This window comes from Castor canadensis, chromosome 4, assembly GCF_047511655.1.
Source record: "Castor canadensis chromosome 4, mCasCan1.hap1v2, whole genome shotgun sequence".
NCBI lineage: Eukaryota > Metazoa > Chordata > Mammalia > Rodentia > Castoridae > Castor > Castor canadensis.
Window position 1 is genome coordinate 4,864,743 of NC_133389.1, and position 25,058 is coordinate 4,889,800.

The following is a 25,058-nucleotide window of genomic DNA, read 5'->3' on the forward strand; positions in this document are numbered from 1 at the left end:
CCTCTTTGCTTTTAAGCATTGGAATTTTATATTGAGATATCCTTAAGTCCAGAGATTCTTTACTGAGATATTCCCAGCTTACTAATAAGCCCATAAAGGTATTCTTTATTTCTTTTACAGTATTTTTGATCTCTGGCATTTCTTTTATTTCTCTTAGAATTTCCATCTTTCTGCTTACTCTGTGCATCTGTTTTTGTATACTTTCTTTCTTGAACCTTTGAGCCTTAGCATATTAATAGGTGTTTTAAATTCCCACTCTGATAATTCCAACATCTTTGCATAGCTGAGTCTGGTTTTGATGTTTGCTTTGCCTTTTTAACTGTGATTTTGCCTTTTAGTATGCTTTGTAACTTTCTCTGTTTTTTTGGCAGTACTAGGGCTTTGAACTCAGGGCCTCATGATCTACCTCTTGAGCCACTCTTCCAGCCTCAATTTTTTTCTTGACAGCTGGCTGTGAACTACAGAAAAACGGGCTTTTAGTAATATGATGATAAGGGTGTGTGTGTGTGTGTGTGTGTGTGTGTGTGTGTGTGTGTGTGTGTGTGTGTGTGTACTCCTATAAAATCTCAGTCCTTTAGTGAGCCTGTGTCTCTGGACTGTTCACTTCACCCATGCTTCTCAGTTCTAATTCACCTACTACTTAGGTAGCAAAGGATGCTGGAGGAGGCTGGGGTTGACATTTCCCTTCCCTAGATAGGTTAGGCTTTGATAAAACTCTTGTAGATTAGGCTCTTGTAGGTTAGGCTCTTGTTAAGAACAGAATGATCTGGTATATTTCTAATGGTTTCTTTCTTCTCCTGCTGAGAGAGTGAGGGATTTTTTTCACTACTGACTGTAAGAAGTAGGTGAGGCTCCTGGAGATAATACAAAGGTGTGCCCTTTCCCAGTGATGGGGTTTCTCTCAGATTTGTCCAACCTGACCTCCAACAATTCATCAGTTTCTGCCTAGGTATCCATACAGCGTTCTGCTCCACTAAGCTCTGACTTCCTGTATTCTGTCTGTCTATCCAAATTGGGGGCAGTGGTTTGCCCTGTGACTCCACTTTTCTTATGCATCTAGCAAGAGTTGTTGGCTTTTTAGTTCATTCAGTTTTTTACTTGTTATTAGAATGGCTTCCAAGATTTTTATAATGCTGAACTGGAGGCCAGAAGACCCATTTGACTTTTGTTTGAGTTACTATAAAAGTAACATTTAAACACTAATTTAAACACTTTTTTATTATAAGATTGGAAAATTCAAAGTATATAAATGTTTATAAAAATAAATAAAAATCACCTAAAATCAACTACTGTTCACAATAGTTGACTTTCAAATAACTGTATGGAAAATTTTTTGAAGTGTTCTTTTTCCCTTAATTATTACATTATGAGCATTTTCCATTGTCACTCAAGAGTCTTAGAAAATTTGACTTTATAGTTGTGTGACATTCCATTGTTAGTTTTATCCTGATTTATCGACCCATTTTCCTAATGGTGGTCATTTAGGTCTCCATTTCTGATGATTGCACAACTATTATAATGAGCATTATTTTGAAAACTACCTGATGATTTGATAGATGAAAACGACACTGATAATATTAATTTGTCTTTGAATATTAAGTTGACTACTTTTAAAAATTGACTGTCACACAGGTTTATGGTATTGCAGTAATCATACATATAGCAGGCTCCTTAAGGAATATCTACTTAGGATCCAACTTCACTACCAGTTTTTACTCTTTGTGTGACCTTGGGCAATTGGTAGTTCTTTCAAAATGAGCATAACATTAGAACCTACCTTGTAATGCTAAAGTGAGGACTAAAATGAAGGATTTACAGCATCACATATGCAAGGCACTGTATGGCTGTTACCTTATCTATTTTTATAATTCTTTTCTAATTGTATAGTCATTTATTTGTTTGATTTGTTCCATTGTTTTAAATGTTACAAGATTTACATGAATTCTGTTTATTGCAAATATTTTCTTCATTTTGTCTTTTGCCTTTTCATTATTTATACATTGTTTTAGAGTTTTCAAAGGTTTTTAATTATATGTAAACAACTTTTACAATTTTGCTTCTTCCAAAATTATTTATATATATACAGTCCCACTCTCTAGGATCAGGTACTCACCTATATTTCCTATAGGTTGATTATTTGCTCTCATTATTTAAACCTGTACATCCTTTTGATTAGCATAAAATTATATACTGCCTATGGATTCTCATACCTTTCCCTCTTAGGATTGTTCCTTTCTGTTACAAATCAGTGCACCTTCTTGTATCCCCAACAAGCAAGAAGATATTTCACACTTTACTTTCTCACTTTATTTTGAAAATGTACACCCCTTACCCCAAAATAAACTCTCTTAATAGTGAACTTTTATCCATAATTTCTTGTTATTTTTAAATCCTTGTATGCTTTTAGATATATTTAATATTCACTTGGCCAAATTATAAAATATCTTATTTGGATTTTAGCCAGATTTGTATTACATTTGAACATTAATTTTGAAGGAATTGTTATATATGTATATATATATATTTTTTTTTTTTTCTTTTCCTTTTTAGTGCTGGGGATTGACCCCAGGGCCTTTCCACATGCTAGGCAAGCACTCTACCACTAAGTTATGACCCTAGCCTCAATATGCTATATTTTTAAGGTTTGGTCTATTCTTTTCATTTATTTAAGCTTATTTAATGTTCTTTATATAGATCATGCACTTTTTTCAGTTCACTAATATTCCATTTTTCTGTTGCTGTGGTGAATAAGTTCTTTTGGATGTTTCCATTTTTTATTTGTTAGATTTATTCTGTATCTTACATAGTTATTATAAAATGCTTTCCATTAAAATACTGACTAAATAGCAAGTATTCATGACCTACTCTGTAAGACAGCACAGAAAATGTCGAGGAGATAAAGAGAAGTTATGGCCTTAGAAACTGCTTTTCTGTGCCAAGAGTAGTTTGGTCATTCAGCTCTTTCTTCAGCAACTGAACCTGACAAGCCCAGATAATCTCTTGTTAGAAAATTCTTCTTTTAAAGTTTTTATTGTTTCTTTCAGATATTTTCTGTATATATCAAGCTATTTTTGTTGTGATTCTAAAAATAAGTGACTTTCTTTTTCCCTCTGTTCCTGATATTAATTGTTTTTTATGTTTCTAGGTCAGGTTATACTCTGTAAGCATTTATCATAACAGGTAAGACATTAGAAACAGTACTGTTCTTTCTGGGTGGTGATTACCCTGAAAAATTAGAGAAGATAATTCACTATTGCATCTTTATTAGTAGTTGTTAGTACATTTTTCCTGTTTTGCATATCTGGTGACTCATGGAAACAAGCATTCCAAATTACTGTTCATGTCGTGGGAGAACTCAGATCTTCATACATTTCATGTCAGAGGTCATCAGAAGTAAGCAGTGCTTTATCTGTGAGTGGGACAGATGATCTGTGGGGCCTAAGATTAAAGGCAGATATGTGATCCTTGTTAAAAAATTACTAATAATTTTAAAATGGCTACAACAGGGTGTTACCGTCAGATGGGGCCTTTGGGACTACACAAATGGCCCTACCTGCAGCACAGGTCGTGCTGAGAAGCAGCTGAGGTTCCGAAGACCTTTATGGCAGTCACTTTACCTTCTCTTGCAAACATGGCCTCTGGCCTCAGTTGAAGATTTGACCGCAGCTTTTGATTTGTTCTTTATCTGTGGTGATTTGAATTATTCTACAATGTTTTCAAGGAAATTATTTAAATAAGATGGTATTGTAGATATTTAATAAGGCAATTGTGAAAGTAGATCTATTTCTTAAAACAGAGTAGTTTGGGGAAGATAAGCATAAGAAACATTAATAATGGATTTTCTCATTTTTGCCTGGTGTGATTTTGGTTAGTGTTAGGATTTGTGATCTCCATGATGTTGAGCTTAAAGTCTCTTAAGGATTATAAACATTTTACTGTCTGTGATTCCACCTTTTTTACTCCTGATAAACTGTTGGGTTTCTTCTTATTGTTCTGGTTGTTTTGTCCCTTTCTGGCTTCATTTTATTGGTAGCACAGCCTGGTGACATCCTTGGCTGTTGCACACCGTGTGACACTACAGAGGCCCTTTCCTTATTGCCCTGTGCCTTCCCTGCATTGATGATCTAAAATACTGGTCCACTTTGCTGTTGATTTTTTGACTTTGTAAGCTCAGCAATTTCCTAATGGAAATTCACAAAGGCATGCCTATCAGGGCTGTTACTCTTCAATTTATTCCTTCTTCCAACTCAGATATCTTTTAATCAATTCTCATTAGTTCCCCTTTGCTTTTTATATAAAGGCTTAAGGATATCGTCCAGTATCTTCCTCCTCTACCCTTTGTTCTTGGGCTATGTTAAGGAAATTGTCACCCTGTTGTACTTCCTTTTCCTCTGTCATTACATCTTTATTGTATCACAACTCTTCATATTCCTAATTTTTTCCATATTTTAGAGAAAAAGACATCCTACTTCTTTCCAAATGGACTTTCCAATTTCTGTTCTTAAATATATCTGCTCCTACCTGCTCTGGTACCTTTATTTAGCCATTTGTCTTTTATCTCTTTCATTGTTTCAAATCTGTTTCCTCATCTACTCCTCTTGAAAATATATTCATATTTTCCAGGTCAAAAATTATTTTAAAAGAAAAACAAAACTTTTTGTATCAGATAATTTTTAATTGAAAACTATAGAAAATAACCTGGTTTAGCAATAAGGGTTTATGTTGAAATATTCAGAGGTGTGTCTTAGTTCAAGTATAGGATGATGCAGGCTCATTCTTGTGTCATGAAACTGGGCGTGTCTAGACAGTGTGTCTCTTTTTTATTTCCTATTCTGATTCTCCTTGGTACACTTTATCCTTACTAGCTTTTCATCTTACAAGATCATTCTGGCCAGCCCCAGCTCTCAGGTTCCACATCTGAGGTTTCCGTTTCCAGGATCCCCTGTTTCCTGCAACAGAATTATTGTATCTCCTTGGAGCAGGTTGGGCCATGAACTGGTCCCTGAGTCAGTCCTATAGCCAGGTGAAGAGAGTGCTTGGTATGTGAGCCTCTTCTCCCACTGATGCACATGGCCTGACTTGGGTATGATGCTCTCAAGGATATTGGACTATCTTTAATAAAGAACCAGAAGAGCTGTTGGAGAGCCCAAAACAGCTATCAATATACTTTTCTTTTAAGCTTCTGAGGAAGGATTAAAATAGAAGAATAAATTATACTCTAGTTGACTAGACTGATATAAAATTGATACAAAGGCATGAAAAATAGAACTAAATCTTGTGAAGATACCAGTCTGAACCCTAAATACAGCAACAGAAAAAGCTACCTTCAGACTCTATTGAAATTTTAGTTTTAAGTATGTACTTTATTCTTTTTAACTCAAACAAGTATTAACAATATCAGGAAAAATAACCACCATTTTATACAGCCTGTTAGTCCTGGTTAAGATGTGGAGACTCTGAGGCTCAAAACATTTCAGCAGATCTTAACCGAATTTGTATATTCACCAAGTCATGGAAACCTGACTTGGAAAGGGAAAAAGGGAAACTGTCTAAAGATTTGAAAGTTCTGTTTTTCTTGTCTCTTGCTATTGTAGCTCTGTTCATTTCACTTTTTCAGTCTGCATAACAAAAGGAACTGGAAGAGAGCATTCAGGCTCTTATCATGGCCAGAGACCTAATTTCTTTTGTTATTTTATGGTCTATGACTGACTTTAGCTACTTAAGTTTCACCTCTTAGGAACTGGAAAAGAATGAGGAACTCTGTACCTGCCTTATAGAAATTTATATCAGATACCTAATAGGAAGTGGAGGAACACTTTTCTCCTTGATCATTAGATCATTAGAGTCTAATGTCTGTGCCATCTTATTTCTAATTACTCCTTTGTAGCATATCTCTATGGCCTAGTCAACACTGGTTAATACTATGTGGCAAATAGCTTTGTGTTTATTGGGTCTTCCTATCTCTTTACCCAAGATCTACACGTACACATGAGAGGTGTTTCCTGTTGTCTATGCCATCTAGTCACGGAATTAGACTGATGGTAGTCTAGGGTCCTGTCTCATTCACTTGCCCTTCATGGGCTTATCTCTTTAGGTAGCCTTGTTTGGTTATTCCTTCCTCAATCAGTTCTAGCTCATTAACCCCCTTCCCTCTTCTTTCTGTTTGCTTAGAAAAACCAATCAATCTCTCCTGCACACATTCTTTACTTCCCACCTTTTCTGTGCTCTGTTTATTTATGAATCATAGTTGATAAAGAAGAAATATTAGTAGTGCCATTAATATGCCACAGAAGACATGACCTTTATGCCCAAGACTGTAGATATTTTGCAGAAACATATTTAACATGTAGACACCATTCAATAAAATGAAATGCTCAAGTGTATGCAGTAGGGGTTTATAAAGGGAGCAGAATACTATAGATTGAAGGGTTCTACCAGCCATAGAGGTGAATGTTGAAGTTCTGAAGGACATACCTCTCTGAGGGACAAGGTGAAGAGGAAGAAGATCTGAGAAAGAGATTTGGGGCCCATGTGGAGTCATGGTTGTGTGGGAAAAGAGTGACTAGCATGATAAGCAGAGGACCGTTTAGGAGAAGGTTGATGTAGCAATTAATAATGAACTTTTGTCCAGCACATTTTTTTCTGTAGCTTTATTTTGACATTATTTAACAACTTAGACAAGATTGCAAGAATAGTACAAGTAATCTAATATAGATTGTTCTGATTTTTTTTCATCACAAATGAGTTTCATTTCTAGAACTTCATATAAATGGAATCATACAATTTTTACTCTCTTGTTTCTGGATTCTTTCATTGTACTCTTTGGTGTTAGAGTTTTTGTGAGCATAATGTTCCTGGAATTTGTCCATACTGTTGCAGGTATTAATAGTTCATTCCTGTTCATTGATGAGTAGTGTGGTACAATTTATTTGTGTATTTGGATAGGAGATTTGGGTTGTTTTCTGTTTGGGCTCTTTATGAATAAAGCAGCTATAGAATTTTTGGGAAAGTCTTTTTTATTGATGTATGGCTTTATTTCTTTTGGCTAAAAACCCTGGGACTGGAATGTTGGGTCATAGGTTAGGTTTATGTATAATAAATTGCCAAACTTTCTTTTAAAATGGTTATACCATTTTACCACTCCCATGAGTACTGTATGAGAGGTCCGGTTGCTTTGTATCCTGGCTAATATTTGATTTGTCAGCTTTAAATTTTGACTCTCTCTGTGTGAGGGCATAGGTCATCATGATTATGATCTCATGTCCTTGGATGCTAAGGTATTAAACATTTTCTTTATTTGCTTATTGGACATTTGTGTATTTTCTTTTAGAACTGTCTCTCAATCTTGTGGACTTTTTTAATAAAAAAAGTTAACCTTTTATTCCTGAATTGTAATAGTTCTTTATGTATTCTGGATGTTAGCTCTTTGTCGGATAAATGTTTAGTAAATATTTGTTCCCAGTCTTATATTCTTAATGGTATCTTCTGATGATCACAAGTTTCTCATTTGATGTAATTTAATTTGTCAGCTTTTGACTGGATGATTTTGTTTTCTTTTTCCTATCTTAAAAACTTTAACTATCCAGGTGATAAAGTAGTCTCCATTTTTAAAAAGCAGCTTTACAGTCTTAGTTTTTAGTTTTAGGTCTCTGATCTGTAATGAATTCATTTTGTATAATGTATGAGGTAAAGGTTGAGGTTTTTTCCCCCTCATGGTATGTAGATGCCTGTATGCCATTTGTAAAAAAAAAGAAAAGAGTTTCTTTTATGATAGGATCATCTTGATGTCTTTGTCAAATGCCAACTGCCTGTAAAAGTGTGGGTCTGTCTCTTGGCTCATTTATTTTACTGACGTATTTTTAGATGTAAGTCCACACTGTCTTGATTACTATAGCTTGATAGCAATTCTTTCTCTACTGGCTGTAATATGAAAACAAAGCTTCACAAGAATGTAAGTCAACATGTAAGTTCTTAGCTAGTGTATGAATTGGTAGGTAACTGTGTTTCCCCTCTTTTGTATGTGTTTTAATTTTCTGTAACATAGACTGTAGACACACAACAGGTTTGAATCATGCTTCTGCTGCTTACCAGTGGTAGGACCACTGGCAAGTTACTGTTAATCATCAGTTGAATCATCTTTGAGTTCAGCAAACCGTGATACCTAATACCAGTATTATTTTAAGATACTCTTTTAAGCTACTATATATAAGGTGCTTAACTCAATGGCAGGTGTACAATAAGTACTTCAGAGTGTCACCTGTGTATACTAACATACTTTACTCATACATTCCCTGTGCAGATCATTTAAATGTGGGCAGAGCTGAATCTTTTGTATTTTATAGATGTAAGTGGATACTGAGAGCCAGCAGAAGGAGCTTTGTAAGACACCAGAATATCTGCTAATAGAAAATAACAACGACAGGCTTTGTTTCCTACAGGGATCTTGTGTTTATTCGCTCAGACAATTGTCATTGAAATGTTCTTGGTTATTGTATTTGGGTCCATTTTCTGTTGCGTCCCAAAGAAAATCAACATGGAAAATGGACTCCTAGTTTCTGTATGGTGCTGCTTCTGGCAGTGGACATGCCTGAGTTTGCTGTGCCAGACAGCAGTCTCTGTCAATTTTGCACATGGATGTTAAGTAGTGCATGGCAGAGCAGAGTCACGTCTGATCCACTCAGAACATCATTATCGCACCTCTGTTGAGACCTCGATTTTCAGACTCTGTTCTCACTTTGATACAGCCCTACTAAGTTGACATGCAGCTGCCTGGGAAAGGGTGGTGTCATTTGGTGTCTTTTCCATAGACCTAGAGAGAATGGGAGAAGAGCTGCACAGTTCTTGTTAATTATTTAGCAGCAGAGACGAAATTGTGAGCTGCGTCCATTGTTGGGACAAAAGTAAGACTCTCAGAAGTTGACAGCATGGACTCCCAGGTGAGAAGCACCCTCCTGCAGGGCTCTGTCTGCCCGATAGTGCCTCTCACTTAAAGCACACCATTATTTCACAGAAGGAGGCCTCTGGAATAGCATTATTTTTTAACTTTTGGCTACAGTTAAGTTGGAGAACACATATACAGTTTCTGGCTCCCCAGCTTTTTTTTGTTCTGTGAGATAACCAAACCTAGGGGGGCAAAAAATATTTGTTCTTATTTTTTTCTGTCTCATTAACTTGTACCTTACCTTTATTCATGTATCTGTCTCTGAAGAAATCTTGCTATGCAAGTGAAGATAGTACTGTGTTACTATGCTTTATAGTCATTCTAACTGGTGTGTTAAATGAGTCTGTGCAACACATCTTTACATGAGCTGGGGAGTGTTGTAAGCTCTTTCCATCACAAGAGGCCTTGGAAAGTAATGCCCTGTTTGATGGAGGAGGTTCCTCAGTGGCAGTGAGGTTGCTAGGATCCAGGTTTGAGCCAGTTAGAGATCAGACATGGTTTGGCCCCAGATGTTGGTAAGCATGTGCAACGACTTTTACTTATTTTTGAGCATATAAAAAATATTTGTTTCATGTGCTAGGCTCCTCTTCTTAGCTCCTCCTGTTCACCTACTCTTCAGTTCCTCCTTTCCTGGGGAAGCACACTCATGGCTCTCCCATTTGGTTTCTTTCTTTGCCATTTCTGCATCTGCTTTCTTAAGCTCAGTAGTTCTAGTTTTCCATTTCCATGACTGTTGACCTGGCCAAGAATATAGTTTGTGTCTAGAATGACCCCCAAAGGACCATGTGATAGAGCCTTAGTTCTCATTGGCACTATTGGAAGGTGGTGGGGCTATAAGAGATGGAGCCTTGTGGGAGGTCTTCAGGTAATTGAGCTTGTGCCCTTTGAGGGGATGTGGGATATTGGGTTCTTTCTCTTTGTTCTTCTTGACTGCCACAAGGTAAGCACCTTGCTCTACATTTGCTCTCTAACATGATGTGCTATCTTGCCACAAGTCCAAAAGCAATGAGACCAAGCCATCATGTGAGCCAAAGTAACTCTTTCCCCTTGTAAATTGATTATCCTGGGTATTTGTTACAGTAATGGAAAGCTAACCAGTGCACTGAGATGAGCCTTTGTCATTTCCTTAGTGACAGGCTACCCTGTCTATTTGAGTTCACCCCCACTATCTTCCCTTAACTCACTCTTGAAATCACTTTTCCAGAACACACACCCATTTTTCTGTCTCTGGGACACAGCTGTAGTGCCCCGGTCTCAAGGTAGAGTCCAGGATTTCCTGTGCTGAACCTACAGCACAGACACAGTGCTCAGTGAACCTACAGCTCAGCAGTACAAAGCATCCCTTGTGGAGTAGCCAACCTGAAGACTCCTGATTTGTTGTCCTGCAATGGAATGTAGTAATTAAATGACCTTAAATCCTTTCAGGGTGCATTGATGATGGATATGTGAAGCTCACTGTGATAAATTTTAAGAACAACAGAGAGCATCTACCTCTTATTGGAAAAGTTGGCCTTGCTTGGAGAACTAATATTTTTGATGGCTTTATAGAGGTAAAACACAGTTCTTTTCTTTTCTTCTCTTCAAGTAACCTGATTTCTGTATAATATAAAAAATGTCTGGGACTGAAGGAGTGGCTCAAGTGGTGGAGTGCTTACTTTGCAAGAGTGAAGCCCTGAGTTCAAGCCTCAGTCCCATCAAAAAAAAATGTCTTATTGATAAGTATGTATAATGCTTCCTTTAAAGTGCTGGATTTATTAAAGTTTCTAGGGATTTATACAATTACCATAGCCAACTGATAGTTCATCAAGAGTTTATTGAGTACTTTTGGTCTTCATGGAGTGTGGTTAAGTAGGACTGGTAAGTAGACTACAGCAGAGCTCTGAATAACACTGACTGCATCCTGTTCTCTCTCATACCCACTCTGTTGGTCCTGTGGAGAGAGAGAAGAACTGAAAGTTGGACCAGGCAAGTAACATTTGCTCAAAATATAGTCATCCCTGTGTACACATTTAAAGTTTGTTGCAGTTATAAGTTCTTGTTCCAGGTTGTAGGTATCTTCTTAAACAGTTAAATAAAACACTAGCCATATGGATGGGAGAATTAGTTTAGTGTTGGGAATTGGCAGGGAGGGAGGAGAAGGCAGGACAGAATCTTAACGTAGTTCCATTTCTTGTGTAAGCTATGCGCCTGACTGCTCTGGATCTCATTACTCTCCATTTGTATTTGATGGGATGAGTAAGATTTCATAGTTTTAGGAACCAGTAGTCTCAGAGGGCCTCCTGTGCCAGGTTCATTCTGCCCTATGTGTGTGGAACATTGGCAGAACCATTACTGATGGTAACTAAGAACAAGAGCAGTGTTGCTGTGGAGCATTGTCTTTTGAACCACTTAGTATTTGGCACAGTGGGAGTGTTTTACTTCTTCTGTTTGTCTGTGAGCAAATGTTTAAGTCTTGGTAAAAATTATGTTTATCACACACAAAAGAATGTTGTTTCATGTCTTTAGGAGCACAGACCCAACTTCTTATTTTTCCATGATGGTCTTAGATGAACTTATAGTGAAAATATGTACTAAAATAAAATATTGAAGTCAAACTAGAATTTAAGGGCCAATAAAGACATATGAGAAACTTAAAAGGTCAGGATAATTAAATTTTTTAAATGTTTTCTGATATTATAGAGTAAGATGAAAGCAGTCATTTAGTTCTCTGTAGGGAAAAAGGAAATCATAGTAATTATGCCAGGAAACAAAGCTTTGTCCCAGCTCTTTACTAAAAGACAAAGTCTCACATGGGATTGTCTTCAAGATGGACTAAATCCTAACTAGCTGTTTAGCCACAACTGCACCAACAGATCTCCAAGGAGTTCTCTCAGAGGCTGAGTGCACAGCTTCCAGCCCAGACCCTACCATGGATATCCAGGCAGTGCCTCTGTAGGCTGCTATGGTGGCGTGACTCAGGGACATAGGCTTCTGGCAAAATGGCTTGATCTAAAGACAGAATTCTGAGTCCTTAAAGTAGGGAGTGTGGCGCAGGGCAGTTTCCCCATAAATTCCTTTTCTTAGATAGGGTTTGGGAGAAAAAATGGTGTGACTACTGCAAGAGTCTGCCCTGTCTCTTAGGTTGGAGGGTGGGTGGTTTGATCTGTATTTGCCATTTATATGGTGCCAGCATTAAGACTAAGCTAGTCTTGAGGTTCCCAAAGAAAGAAGCTGGGTGGGTGATACCATATTTTTCATGTTTGGTGTGCACCTCAGGAATTTCCCCCCAGGAATCTGATCACCCTAAACATAGTGAATCAATAAAATACATTTAAAAATTGTTTTACAGAAGTTAAAGATTTTTTTAAAGCAAGGACATAAAATAGAAAAAGTTTCTTAGATGTATGTAACTCTTAAAAGCAGAAGTAACCGTTTCTCCTGGAAATTATAGATATAACTTCTAATAGTTAAAATGCTCATTTGAGAAAAGGCTGGTAAGAAAGTATGTCACCCAGATATGACTCTGGTCACAAGAACAGAATGAATGGAAACATAACATTAATGGTCATGACAGAGGGCACTGCCTGTCACATTGCTTTATTTGAAGCAACATGCAATCCTGACAGATCTCCGATCCTTTGAACTTCATTGTTCCCATAAGAAGAATCTTCCCCAGAGCTCAGAGTGTGTTGACCTGCAACCCTTGCTGGCCTGGAGGAGATCAGACAGGAAGCATCTTGAGCTGGGTGTGCTGGAGTCTAGCTTCATAGCTCTCATGTTCATGTGGTACACTGTTCTACTTTAAAACAGAATCACGTTATAAGCAGATCAGTTTTTGTTTTTTTAGGTCAGGCTGTATGTCAAATTCATTTAAAGTTGCTGATTATGAGTAATAATACACAGACGACAGTTACTTTGAATGAATGGTCACCATGCTGTTTTGTGCCGTGTTGGGATAGCCAGACTCCCCTGTCAAGCAGCTGTGTTGCAGTCTTCAATGTTATTCTCAATGAACACGCCCCTGATCCATTTGCTCTCTGTTCCTATTTGGATTTCCAATTGATAGATATTCTTTTGGTAATGATTTTCTTGTATGCCTTCTTTTTACTTTTTTCTTTCATTCCTTGGCATTTTTAAATGTTATTTCTAAATCTATGTAGAGCTTGGTGTCAATTTTAGTTTAAACCAGGTATTTTAGTATAGCTCTGTGGTGCTTTATGCAGGAAGACTCGAGTTCAGCAGAGCTTGCTGTGGGCAGATCATGTGTTCAGCATATTGTGGGGGTGGTGTGCCCTGTAACAAAGGTGCTTTAGCCACTTTTGGGGATGAACTGTTGCTGGCTACATGTGTGATTAAGGTAAGAGTGGGTACAGCAGGCCGTGTGTTTGGTGTTAGAAAGATAAGGAAGTGCCTTTCTCATTTTTCTCTGGGAAGACCAGGCCATCTGTAGAGGCATCCTGTGAGGAGGTTGCAGAGGGTCCTGAGAGGAGATGAGGTTTGGCTAATCAGAGAAGAGAGAGTAAATTCCCAGGGGCACATGACAAGGTTCGTGATAATGGCTGTAAATACTTGGGGCTCCTTCATCTCTCTGTGTGGCTCTACACAGTGCTGGGAACTCAAGTCCAGACAAAGGAAGTGAAAATTAGTTGGACTCATTCAGGGTTGGGTTTTGCTATACCCGAATGTCCAGTGTGATGAAAGAGTGACAGTGGAGTTAGGTGCATCAGAGAGGTTCAATCCAGGGAAATCTGAAGTGGCCTAGAAGAGGCCTGTGACGGAGAGTTGGAAGGCTGGTGGGTGAGGTATCATGGACCTTGCTCCTCAAACCTCACATTTCCACGGAGATATTCACACATACCAACACACATGTTCATGTGTAATTAAAACAGAAGATCATAAAATGCTAGTTATACTTACTATGTTCCGTAAATACAGGTTTTTTTCTGTTTTATTTTATTTTGATGTAGTTGAGCCCCATTACCTGTAATTCAGGATGCACTAATAGGTCATCGTAACAGTGAGAAAATACTGGTCAACTGAAGTACACCTCAATGGAGGTGGGAGTGGTTGAGTGATTATAAGAGAGGGGAAGACATACAGGGCCTACAGTGTAGATTTTGGAAGTGAGAATTCATAATTGAGATGAGGTTGAGGAGTAGATCATAGGAGTCACATGGCTCAGGGATTGAGAATCAGGTGTTGGACAGCTCTGTCAGGGGCCCAGTGGGTAGCAGAGTCAGTCAAAGCATTGGTAAGCCTCAGGAACGAGCAAGGGAATGACCTAGAGAGATTCAGACAGTGGGAAACAGGCATCTTCTGGAATGAGATGGGCAGGCAGGAAGTTAGTGGAAGAATCTTAAAGAAGCAGGAGTCTATGCAAGAGTGGAAGGGATAGTCTGCCGATGGCACTGAGAAGCCAGGAAGATGTCTCCACTGCTGTCTAGGTGATGTGGCTCTCTCTGGAAGCACTGGCTCAGTCATCTCTGTCATTTGTGGAATGCCTAGACTGTAAATGCACGACACAGGGATAAAGTTTATCCTACCTCTGAGGTTCTAGTACTAACTTCTGACTAAAAGCTCTTGAGTCCCTTGCCTGGGTGTTTGGATGACTATGATTGCTATCACTGGGTCATAGCAGATTCTGATTACAGTCTGTGATATAAAGGTCACATGGTGCAGTGATAGCATTTCTGGATTTTGATGTCACATGCAGCATTTCCAATAAGATTTACATTGAGTTATAATTCTAACATTTAATTGGCCATCTTATCTTTACACTTGTGAATCTGTGTTTATTTTTAGAGTTGCTCTGTGGTGGACGTAACGCTTCTGGATGAACACAGGAAGCCCTTTTGGTGTTTGAGTTCTCCAGTTTGCATGAGACCTGCTGCCTGCCCCTCTGATGGTCCTAATTTCTTGGGACACACATACTATGTTGATTATATGGATGCAGAAGGAAGAGTGCATGCGGAGTTGGTGTGGATCGAAGAGACAGAAGAATACTTCATTGTCAGTCTGGTCCTTTACCTCAGTGTAGCAAAAATAAACCATTGGTTTGGGACAAAATACTGAGTATTACAGTAGGTGGGAGGGTACTGTATTAAAAAAATTAAAGTATTGTTAATTGTTTATTTTTTTTACTAAAAGCTTTATTCTTGGTGTTGGAAGTTAAAGTAAAGCATATCTGTCTTAATCTGTTTGATGCCTTCTTATTTTACATTAGAAATTACGATCTGTAGGTCATTTTAAAGTTAATATTTAGGAGAGTAAGTTAAATTTTGAAGTCATAAAAATATCAAGTCTCAATAAACATTCATATACGATCAAAAGGGAGAAAATTGACTTCTGCCCTTGGTTAAAGGAACAAAGTCTACCTAAGCATGTGGTCATGTAGTCACTGTCTGTGTGTGCTATATATAATATAATATAATTATATTATAATATAATAACATAATGTAATATATATAATATAATATAATTGGTAAGAAGCCCAAATGAGAAGTTAAACTTAAAAATGAACTTCATGGTATCCATTAGAATTAGAAAGTGCTTACTCATAATATTCAGCAGCTACATTAATATATAATAAAACAAGGTTCAGAGACCAGGGTCCAGATTCATGAGGAAAGATACATTTCCGAGCAGGAGAAGAAACTATTACAAAGTGAAAAAACCAAGGTCTGGTCTAATACAATCGACCTCCAGCTGAGGGGGTAGAGATGGATGAGTTTTCTGTTGAACACTTCCCCTGAGGAAACATTTCAGAACTGACAGCTACATTGAGTTCAAGTAGCGGTAACATGTACCCAAGCATACGCTGGGGGGCATTTGGCTTTAAATTGTATTAGGTTGTACGGCTTATGTTTTGATCATAATTTTACCTCTGTCTTAGAAGTTATTCTCAGGCATGCAGGATTAAGCTTGCCCTCCTCATTCTTGCCATATTAAGTTATTTGACCATATTTTTCCTCTTTTGAGGAATGTGAATGATAGTGAATGTGTGAGATTATAGAAGAAAGCGCTTGATGATAGCAATACAGGTTCAGAACAGATAGTAGGTTCTTGCCCAAAGAACTGTGAGTTAAGAGCATCTGAACTGTGGACACTGTCCTCCATGCCCCTGGCCTCTGACCTCAGGCCAAAGCTCTTGGGAAGAGATTTGAAATCCATACCAGACTTTAAGAGCAGAGTGTAAGGTACTGCCAAATTAAGATGATGCCACATGTGGAAAGGAAAGGTTTATTGGTTCAGACTGCAGGGCCATCACTCTTGTTGGGTTCAGAGAGAGGTGGCTTGGCTGAATTGGGTAGTGGGCTTTATAGGAGGGGCCAGGCCATGGGGGAGGAAGAGAGTCTCTGGTCTCTGATTATCTGCAATCACCAGATGGAACAGGTTGACATGCCTGGCTAGTTGAATAACTGGAAGTTTCTGAGTTGTTTTGAAAGCTGAGAAACAATTAGGCAGGGAGAAACAAGTGGTCATAAATCAGGGGGTCTGGTTTTAGGGTGTAGTCTCGGGTCCTCCCACCCACCCCAAGAATGCCAGGGACCTAACATTCCAGCCTTTTGTTGGTATTATGGGCGCTGATCGATCTAGCTGCTTCATGCTGATTGGGGGCATTGTTAAAGCGGGGAGTTGGCTGGAATTAGGAAATTTGTGGGGTCCCCAGGAGCGGAGGCTGACGGTTTGTCCCAGTCTTCATTTGCAGACAAGGCCAGTTGTTGGGAGAAGGTTGTAGTAGCATCTGGTGGGAAGTCTGTCTGCTAAGTTCCCTGAATGATCCTGGAGGCATCCAAGGGTTAAAGAGCATTTTCCTGGTTTAAGGGTTTGTATTTCCATAGCATGCAGCTGTTTTTCTTTCTCTAGTAGCCTCTCTAATGGACCTAATAGATCACATAACCAAGGGAAGGAAGCAGCGAATATTATGCACACTCCCAAACTTAGGCCCACTGCCCTCACCAGTGTTCTAAATCCACCTATGGCAGAAACCCATCCTCCAAACAACATTGAGGTCCCATCCTTTCCAAGTCTGGACAGGGACATGGGCAAGCTTTGTCATTCCCTCAGTGATCTCCTCTATGGCTTTTCTTTCATCATCAATCTGCAGGCAGCAGTTGCTCAGATTAAATTTTCCACAAACTCCTCCCTCAGAGGCTAACAAATAGTCCAAAGCCAAGCGGTTTTGGTAGATTGCATTGCGCCTCTTAGTGCCTTGTTTTGCCAGCAAATTGAGGACTCTTGCAGTCTCATTAATAATAATTTCAACAACAGCCTGCAGCCTGATGATGCAGTTGAGCATATATGTAGGGGTGCGGTAGTCCCAAGACCTGTCCTCTGCCCAAGTGGCAGGACCATAGTACTGGATGATTCACTCAGGGGGCCATTTGTCATCCTTCCAAGTGCCTATTTGTAAGGTTCCCCGTTTTTTTCTATTTAATCTTTGTTCAGATATGGGGACTCCCAGGTTTTCACCTTGTTCGAGGGGGAGCAAGAAGAAAGATGGTCTGATGGAGCCCAGCACACAAGACCCAAACCAGTTTCTAGGCAACACTGTATAGGCTTGCCTTCCACAGATCCAATACAGCCCCCTGGGAGCCTGCCAGTTTATATCTGCAGTAAGATCATCCCATGCTGTTTTGAGATTAGAAAAGTTGGCCAGTCGGTGAGGCTGGGGTTCCTTATGGCTTGGGGTTCCCCACCACTGAGTCTCTTGGGCTGTGTCATTGTAAAACTTCTGTTCTAGACAAGTTAGGTCCCCCACTAGGGTGGAGAATTGTTTTCCATTGCGGGAGATACAGTAATTCCCAACAATGGAAGTTTTAAGGAGCCAGATGCCTGTCCTGTGTTGTGGGAAGGCACTTTCATTGAAAGGCTCTTGTGGCTCTAGCTCTCTTGCCTCCCAGGGCCAGTGGTCTCCCATGTTGGCTCCCCAGCACACATAGCATGAAGTGACATTTAATGTCTGGGCTGTAGATTCGGCCAGTGTGAGGAACAAGTTTTTAGTTGTAACAGAGATGGGGAATTTATCTGGTATTTCCTCATAAAAGGAGTGGAAGATCTGGTATGGGGAACTCTCATGGGTAACAGTTGTTAACTTAAGGTGTAACAGAGTCCCGGGGTCAGAGCCTTGGCCATCTATCCTTATGCTAATTGTTTGTCCCTGTGTCTAATCAGATGGCTTAAGTACAGTGAAATTTACAGGGTTACAGGTGCCTTGACTGCAGTTAGGGGCAGTAGTGCCCTTTTGAAGGAGGGCTAAGTGTGTAGCCCTGTGCCATGTGGCCCATGAAATCCAACTCCAATAAGGGCAAAAATGATAGCCCTCATTATTACACAGCCAGGAGTTGTCTCCCCTTTATTATTCATATGTGCATACAAGGCTTGGGTCATTTCTCCCCCCTGCCCCCACCCCCTCCCTTACCACCCACTCCGCCCCCTCCCTCTCCCGCCCACCCCCTCAATACCCAGCAGAAACTATTTTGCCCTTATTTCTAATTTTGTTGTAGAGAGAGTATAAGCAATAACAGGAAGGAACAAGGGTTTTTGCTGGTTGAGATAAGGATAGCTATACAGGGCATTGACTCACATTGATTTCCTGTGCATGTGTGTTACCTTCTAGGTTAAAACTAGGAAAAGGTTAATCTAACCTTTTCTCTAGTTCCTGGTCCCCTTTTCCTATTGGCCTCAGTTGCTTTTAAGGTATCTGCTTTAGTTTCTCTGCGTTAAGGGCAACAAATGCTAGCTAGTTTTTTAGGTGTCTTACCTATCCTCACCCCTCCCTTGTGTGCTCTCGCTTTATCATGTGCTCAAAGTCCAATCCCATTGTTGTGTTTGCCCTTGATCTAATGTCCACATATGAGGGAGAACATACGATTTTTGGTCTTTTGGGCCAGGCTTACCTCACTCAGAATGATGTTCTCCAATTCCATTTATTTACCAACGAATGATAACATTTCATTCTTCTTCATGGCTGCATAAAATTCCATTGTGTATAGTTACCACATTTTCTTAATCCATTCATAAGTGGTGGGGCATCTTGGCTGTTTCCATAACTTGGCTATTGTGAATAGTGCCGCAATAAACATGGGTGTGCAGGTGCCTCTGGAGTAACAGTCTTTTGGGTATATCCCCAAGAGTGGTATTGCTGGATCAAATGGTAGATCAATGTCTAGCTTTTTAAGTAGCCTCCAAATTTTTTTCCAGAGTGGTTGTACTAGTCTACATTCCCACCAACAGTGTAAGAGGGTTCCTTTTTCCCCGAATCCTTGCCAACACCTGTTGTTTGTGGTGTTGCTAATGATGGCTGTTCTAACAGGGGTGAGGTGGAATCTTAGTGTGGTTTGATTTGCATTTCCTTTATTGCTAGAGATGGTGAGCATTTTTTCATGTGTTTTCTGGCCATTTGAGTTTCTTCTTTTGAGAAAGTTCTGTTTAGTTCACTTGCCCATTTCTTTATTGGTTTATTAGTTTTGGGAGAATTTAGTTTTTTAAGTTCCCTGTATATTCTGGTTATCAGTCCTTTGTCTGATGTGTAGTTGACAAATATTTTCTCTCACTCTGTGGGTGTTCTCTTCAGTTTAGAGACCATTTCTTTTGATGAACAGAAGCTTTTTAGTTTTATGACGTCCCATTTATCTATGCTATCTCTTAGTTGCTGTGCTGCTGGAGTTTCGTTGAGAAAGTTCTTACCTATACCTACTAACTCCAGAGTATTTCCTACTCTTTCCTGTATCAACTTTAGAGTTTGGGTTCTGATATTAAGATCCTGGATCCATTTTGAGTTAATCTTGGTATAGGGTGATATACATGGATCTAGTTTCAGTTTTTTGCAGACTGCTAACCAGTTTTCCCAGTATTTTTTGTTGAAGAGGCTGCTATTTCTCCATCGTATATTTTTAGCGTCTTTGTCAAAGACAAGTTGGTTATAGTTGTGTGGCTTCATATCTGGGTCCTCTATTCTGTTCCACTGGTCTTCATGTCTGTTTTTGTGCCAGTACCATGCTGTTTTTATTGTTATTGCTTTGTAATATAGTTTGAAGTCAGGTATTGTGATACCTCCTGCGTTGTTCTTTTGACTGAGTATTGCCTTGGCTATTCATGGCCTCTTACAGCACATATAATTTTCATTTGATGTACAGATCCTTTCCCAACCCAGGCCTCCACAGCCACAGCCTGTACCTCCACATAGTTTGTCCATGGCTGCACAAGCATCAAACAACAATGACACTGGTTTTTCAGGATCAAACACCTGGGTGCGAGTAACAATGTTCCCAGCAAGGTGGCCACTCCTGAGTTCTAACCATTGCTCCACAGGGCAATAAGTGGGTTTGAAGCAGGTAAATTGATTATCATGGGAGCACACCTGATAGATGGTGTGATTGTGAGTGCATGACCTGATAACAGAGCTTGCACAAGAATAGTAAGTATGGAACAGTAAAGTCTTAGTAACAATACTTCCTGACTGCATAATGTGCATGCATGGGTCACAGGAGGAGGATTTCTGGGCTGCGAAGGGAAAGCAGATCGAGAACCAGATGAGGACTAAGAGCTTATGCAGGAGTGGAAGAGGGAGAGAGTTTGCAGGGGAGGCGTAGCCACGTGGGGCCCAGCGGTATGCAACAGTACTCATCCTTTCTTGTAGTGGAAGAGTCTGAAGTTGGTGAGCAATGTTTTATCCTTGAGAGGTGCTGTCACTGGGAGATCCCGTTGAGCTTCACAGTGGTGGGCATTGTGAGGATGGCCAGATGAGGGCTGGTCCACTGAGGTCCCAGTGTAGAGGGTTGAAGATCCTTGAGGAGAACAAGATCCCCTGGTTTGACAGAAGTTGTTATGGGGCCCTCTGTGGGGTGGGGCAGGATCTGGTCTGCCTGCTGCCTGAGAAGTTCCCAGAGGAGGTTAAGATAGTCAGCCAGAGGAGCAGAGTCTGTTGGAGGCAAGCTTTTTAATAGAAATGGGTGGCCAGACATTATTTCAAAGGGGCTCAAGAAGGAAGAGCTTTAGGGAGCCTGTCCTTTTAAGACCACACTGAGGTAGCTGACCTGTGGGAGACATAATTGAGCTTTCTCCTTAGAGACTTTGTATCCCCGGAGGCCAGAAAGTTTAAAAAAGGACTCAGTTGCCCTGCAGGTGACTGGCTCTGTGGCTCTGCACTGAAGTAAGTCATATTGAAGAAGGGTGGCCTCTGGATAGTGCCAATCTAATAAGTCTTGGTTAGAATCTGTCCGCAAAGATGAGGGCTGTCTTTAAATTCTTGTGGCAAGACTGACCAGGTTAGTTGCTATGAAGCATTTGTGAGACCTTTAAAGGCAAATGAAGGCTGACTGTCAGGATGCAGGTTAAATGTAGCACTTTTGGATAAAAGAGAGCTTTAGCTCATTATTTTATAAAATTGACACTTTTTTGTATCATATTTAGATAAAGTATAGACACAGAACACAGTTCCAAGATGGTCATTTAAGACACATGAGTAAATATGTAAATGAACTCTGATTTAGTAGTACTTAAAGCTTGACAAGGTTAGTAGAAAACACAATTTTTTTTCATAAAATGTTTAAGATAACGTTGTTATTTTATAGACATAGAGAGTTAGATTTCAGTTTGATATGACCTTAAAAATCTTTTCAGGCAGCTCTTAGATTATAGTCAACTTTAACTTTACCACACACTGAAGCTTTTATTATACACTTCTCAAACTTACTCAGACCTTCATACAACATACTAAACCCTTTGATGGTTTGTCCTTATCCTTCCTATTTGAAACAATCTTTAGGACAAACCCTTCTTTACAAAATCCTTTCTCATCCAAAAAAACCATTCCTTTTTCCTTCAACTTCTCAAAAATACATTCAATACCTATCTATATCCTTTTCCAGTTGTTTACTTTGTAACTTGTATTTTAATATTAACTTTTGTAAGAATTTTAATTTTAAAATAAAACTCTCTTTTCCTTTTTGGCTGGTGGAGGAGACCATCCACCCCCATCATGGAGATCTGTGAAGGATAAAGCTTACCTGAGAAGTCAGGTAGGACCAAGTAGGTGATTGAGGCCCACCTGCTACTTGGACAGTTACCCTGGGCTCCTCTGAGGTGATCTTGAAGGGGGCCGAGGTCCCAGGGCCACGTCAGTCTTCTGCTGCCAGGCCCAACAGGTCAATGAGGCCTTCACTCTGTTGAGAGTGGGAGTGGGAGACTGACCTACATTGTAGAGACAAAGAGGGGCAGTTGTCCTTCCAGTGTCCATTCTGGCCACATCATGGACAGGGTCCTGGCAGCGGGCGAGGGGAAGGGCAGTTTTTTGCCCAGTGTCTTGTCTGATTACACTTGAAGCAGGCCCCTGGAGGTGTGTGTTGTTGTCCGGCCCATCTCGAAGTTGGAGGAGATAGCCTCAGGGCAGCTGCCAAGAGCTGGGCCTTTCACTGGTCTCAAACCTCATCTCAGTTATTATATACCTTAAATGCCATTTTCACAAGAACTCCCTGGGGGGTTTGAGGGCCACCCTCTTCCTGCTTAAGTTTTCTTCGAATATCAGGGAAGGATTGGGAAACAAAATGAGAGTTGAGAATAATTGGGTTAGGTACTTAAGTTCTTTAATATAGGAGGCTGAGTCATTCATTACAGAAGGAGCCAAGTCTCTTCTCAATTTGAGAGAGATCAGTCATGAAAAGGGCACATGAACTCTGATAATGCCATCAGCTCCTGCCACCTCCCAGAGTGTACAGGTGGGCTGAGCGTGCTTGGGAGGAGGTATGGGAGTGGGTATGGGATGCAGGTGGGTAGGAGAAGGGTGAGGGTGTAGCAGAGACTCAGAGACTGAGGGCAAGGCTAGCAGTGTTGATCCCTGAGGAGCCGATGGCTCAGGGTCAATAGTGACTTCTGTAGAAGGAGAATAAGGTGGCAGCTGTTTGGGACAGCCAGCAGGGTGGAAGAAGGGGGGTGTTGAGTCATGGGAGGATGGGGTGGGAGAAGAGATTGATGTAGAGGACTGGCAGGAGGAGTTGGGAGGTGGGCAGACAGAGCCTGTGGGGTCACAAGTATGAGAGCTCAATGGGAGGGAGAGACACAGACTTTGAGAGGGGGTTTGTTGCTGGCAAGGAGGATTTGAACAGCATTACAAGATTGGAGCAGGGAGGGTTGAGGGCAGAGGAAGGAAAGCTTGGACAAGTGGAATTTTGGATTACTTGCTGTTGCCGTGGCAGAAATTGTCAAGACCTAGAAGTGTGTGAAAATCAGAAGCACCATTTTCAGGCCATTGTGAATGATTGTCTAGCTTGTACTGAGGCCAAACGGTGTTACAGTAATAAATCAGTCACTTAGGTTATATATCATCTTGGAGACCAAGGGGGAGCGTGCGGAAAAGGCATCCCAGTGGATGCATCTAATGTAGAGTAAGAGGTCCCCATAATGTAGAAGGAGAGAGAGAGAGACAGAGAGAGAGAGAGAGAGAGAGAGAGAGAGAGAGAGGGAGAGCGAGAGAGAGAGCATGGCAGGTGCCTTGGTAAGTTTACTCTTCAGGCCAATACAGACCTAGGTCAAGATCTAGCCTCCCTTATGTGACTCAGGCAAGGAGAGCAGAATCATCCAGTTGCCGTTTGGTCAAAGTAAACTGGAGGGGCTGTTGAGCTCTCACCTTGGGTGGAGGAAAGGAAAACAGAGAGGGAGCATGAGAGAGAAAAAAAGAGAGAGTAAGATGGAGGGGGAAGTGTAAGTGTCACCCGAACAGGTTCCCAAGGGGGGCATCCCCAGCCTGGGTTGCCATTCATAGAGAATGCCCAACTGGTTAGCCAGGCGTCCCCATGCTAAGCAGAGAGGTGCCCCAGTGGGCATAGGAAGCCTGCCTGGCACGGCACCATGACTACCAGACCAGACAGAGCAGGCAGCCCTGAAGGGGGTGACACTTACCGAGCCTGAGGAGTAGGTCAGGTGGAGAGCAGTGGAAGAGAAAGGCTAATGATGGATGGAAAAGCCGGCAAGGCAGTAAGGTCTGAAATCCACAGTCTGGAGGCATGTGGGGTCAGTTCAGCAGTCTGGGTTCAGGAGAGGGCAGGACACAAAAGCCAAGGGAGCAGCCCCAGGCTGGAGCATCCTGTAATCTCTCCCGGGTTTCTGCCGAATAAAGACCACGCCACATGTGGAAAGGAAAGGTTCATTGGTCCAGACTGCAGGGCCATCACTCTTGTTGGGTTCAGAGTGAGGCGGCTTGGCTGAATTGGGTGGTGGACTTTATAGGAGGGGCCAGGCCATGGGGGAAGGAAAGAGTCTCTGGTCTCTGATTATCTGCAATCACCAGATGGAACAGGTTGACATGCCTGGCTAGTTGGGTAACTGGAAGTTCCTGAGTTGTTTTGCAAGCCGAGAAACAATGAGGCAGGGAGAAACCAGCGGTCATAAATCAGAGGATCTGGTTTTAAGGTGTAGCCTTGGGTCCTTCCGAGAGTGCAGCATCATTTTAAGGTATCACCAAAAAAGGGGAAGTAGAGTCTCTGCTCCTTAAATCAGGGAGTTGGAGATGGAGGAGGCTTTGTTTTAGCAATGACCAGAGACATGAGAATAAGGAACTAGGGAGAGGCAGATGGCACTGGAATCAGCTATTGTTTTGAGGACAGAATCCGAACTACCCACATGACCACATGTGGAGACTGGGCTCACTGGGTTACATTACACAGGGACTTCATGTCCTGAATTACCAGCAGTACACATGGCCAGAGAAAAAGCTCTATTCTCTTTTCCTCCCATTTCATAGTATTTGGATGGAATGAGGTGGGGGGGGGGCAAGGAATACAGCGGGAAGGCTTTTGGGCTGAGGCTTACTACAATCCTGTCAATACTGGAATTCAATCGTGCTCCATGTTTGCCTTTCCGGCCAGGCCGCTAGTCCTCAGGGAAAGGGCTACAATTCTTGCCCACTGCTTTATCTCCAGCACCCAAAAGTTTGCCAAGCCCATAATTGGTGCTCGATAATTGCTGGTTGAATTGATGGAAACTTTTCAGGAACACACCAGTGTCTCTGGGAATGTGAAGGCAGCAGGATGAAGGTGAGAGCCCAAATTCTACAGGTAACATCTGAGTTCCCTTCTGTGTTTCCTTTTTTTTTTTTCATTAGTGTGTATTTATTGTACAAAGAAATGGGTTTTGTTGATGT

General features: G+C 40.7%; 1 protein-coding gene and 1 long non-coding RNA gene across 3 annotated transcripts in view; one reads left to right on the plus strand and one right to left on the minus strand.

Moving 5' to 3' along the window:
- Nucleotides 1–15,117, plus strand: part of Fbxo15 (F-box protein 15) — a 51,870-nt gene extending 36,753 nt beyond the window's left edge. The window contains exons 9-10 of one of the 2 annotated variants that reach the window (XM_020182304.2): nt 10,367–10,491; nt 14,723–15,117. In XM_020182304.2, the coding sequence (XP_020037893.2) occupies nt 10,367–10,491; nt 14,723–14,992 (395 nt within the window). In that variant the 3' untranslated portion in view covers nt 14,993–15,117. The remainder of the gene's footprint in view (nt 1–10,366; nt 10,492–14,722) is intronic. The other variant, XM_074069643.1, reaches the window with a different exon arrangement.
- LOC141422443 (uncharacterized) overlaps nt 10,485–25,058 on the minus strand; it is a 129,112-nt gene continuing 114,538 nt past the window's right edge. Inside the window, exon 4 of the long non-coding RNA XR_012446976.1 lies at nt 10,485–10,871. This is a non-coding gene — a long non-coding RNA (uncharacterized lncRNA). The remainder of the gene's footprint in view (nt 10,872–25,058) is intronic.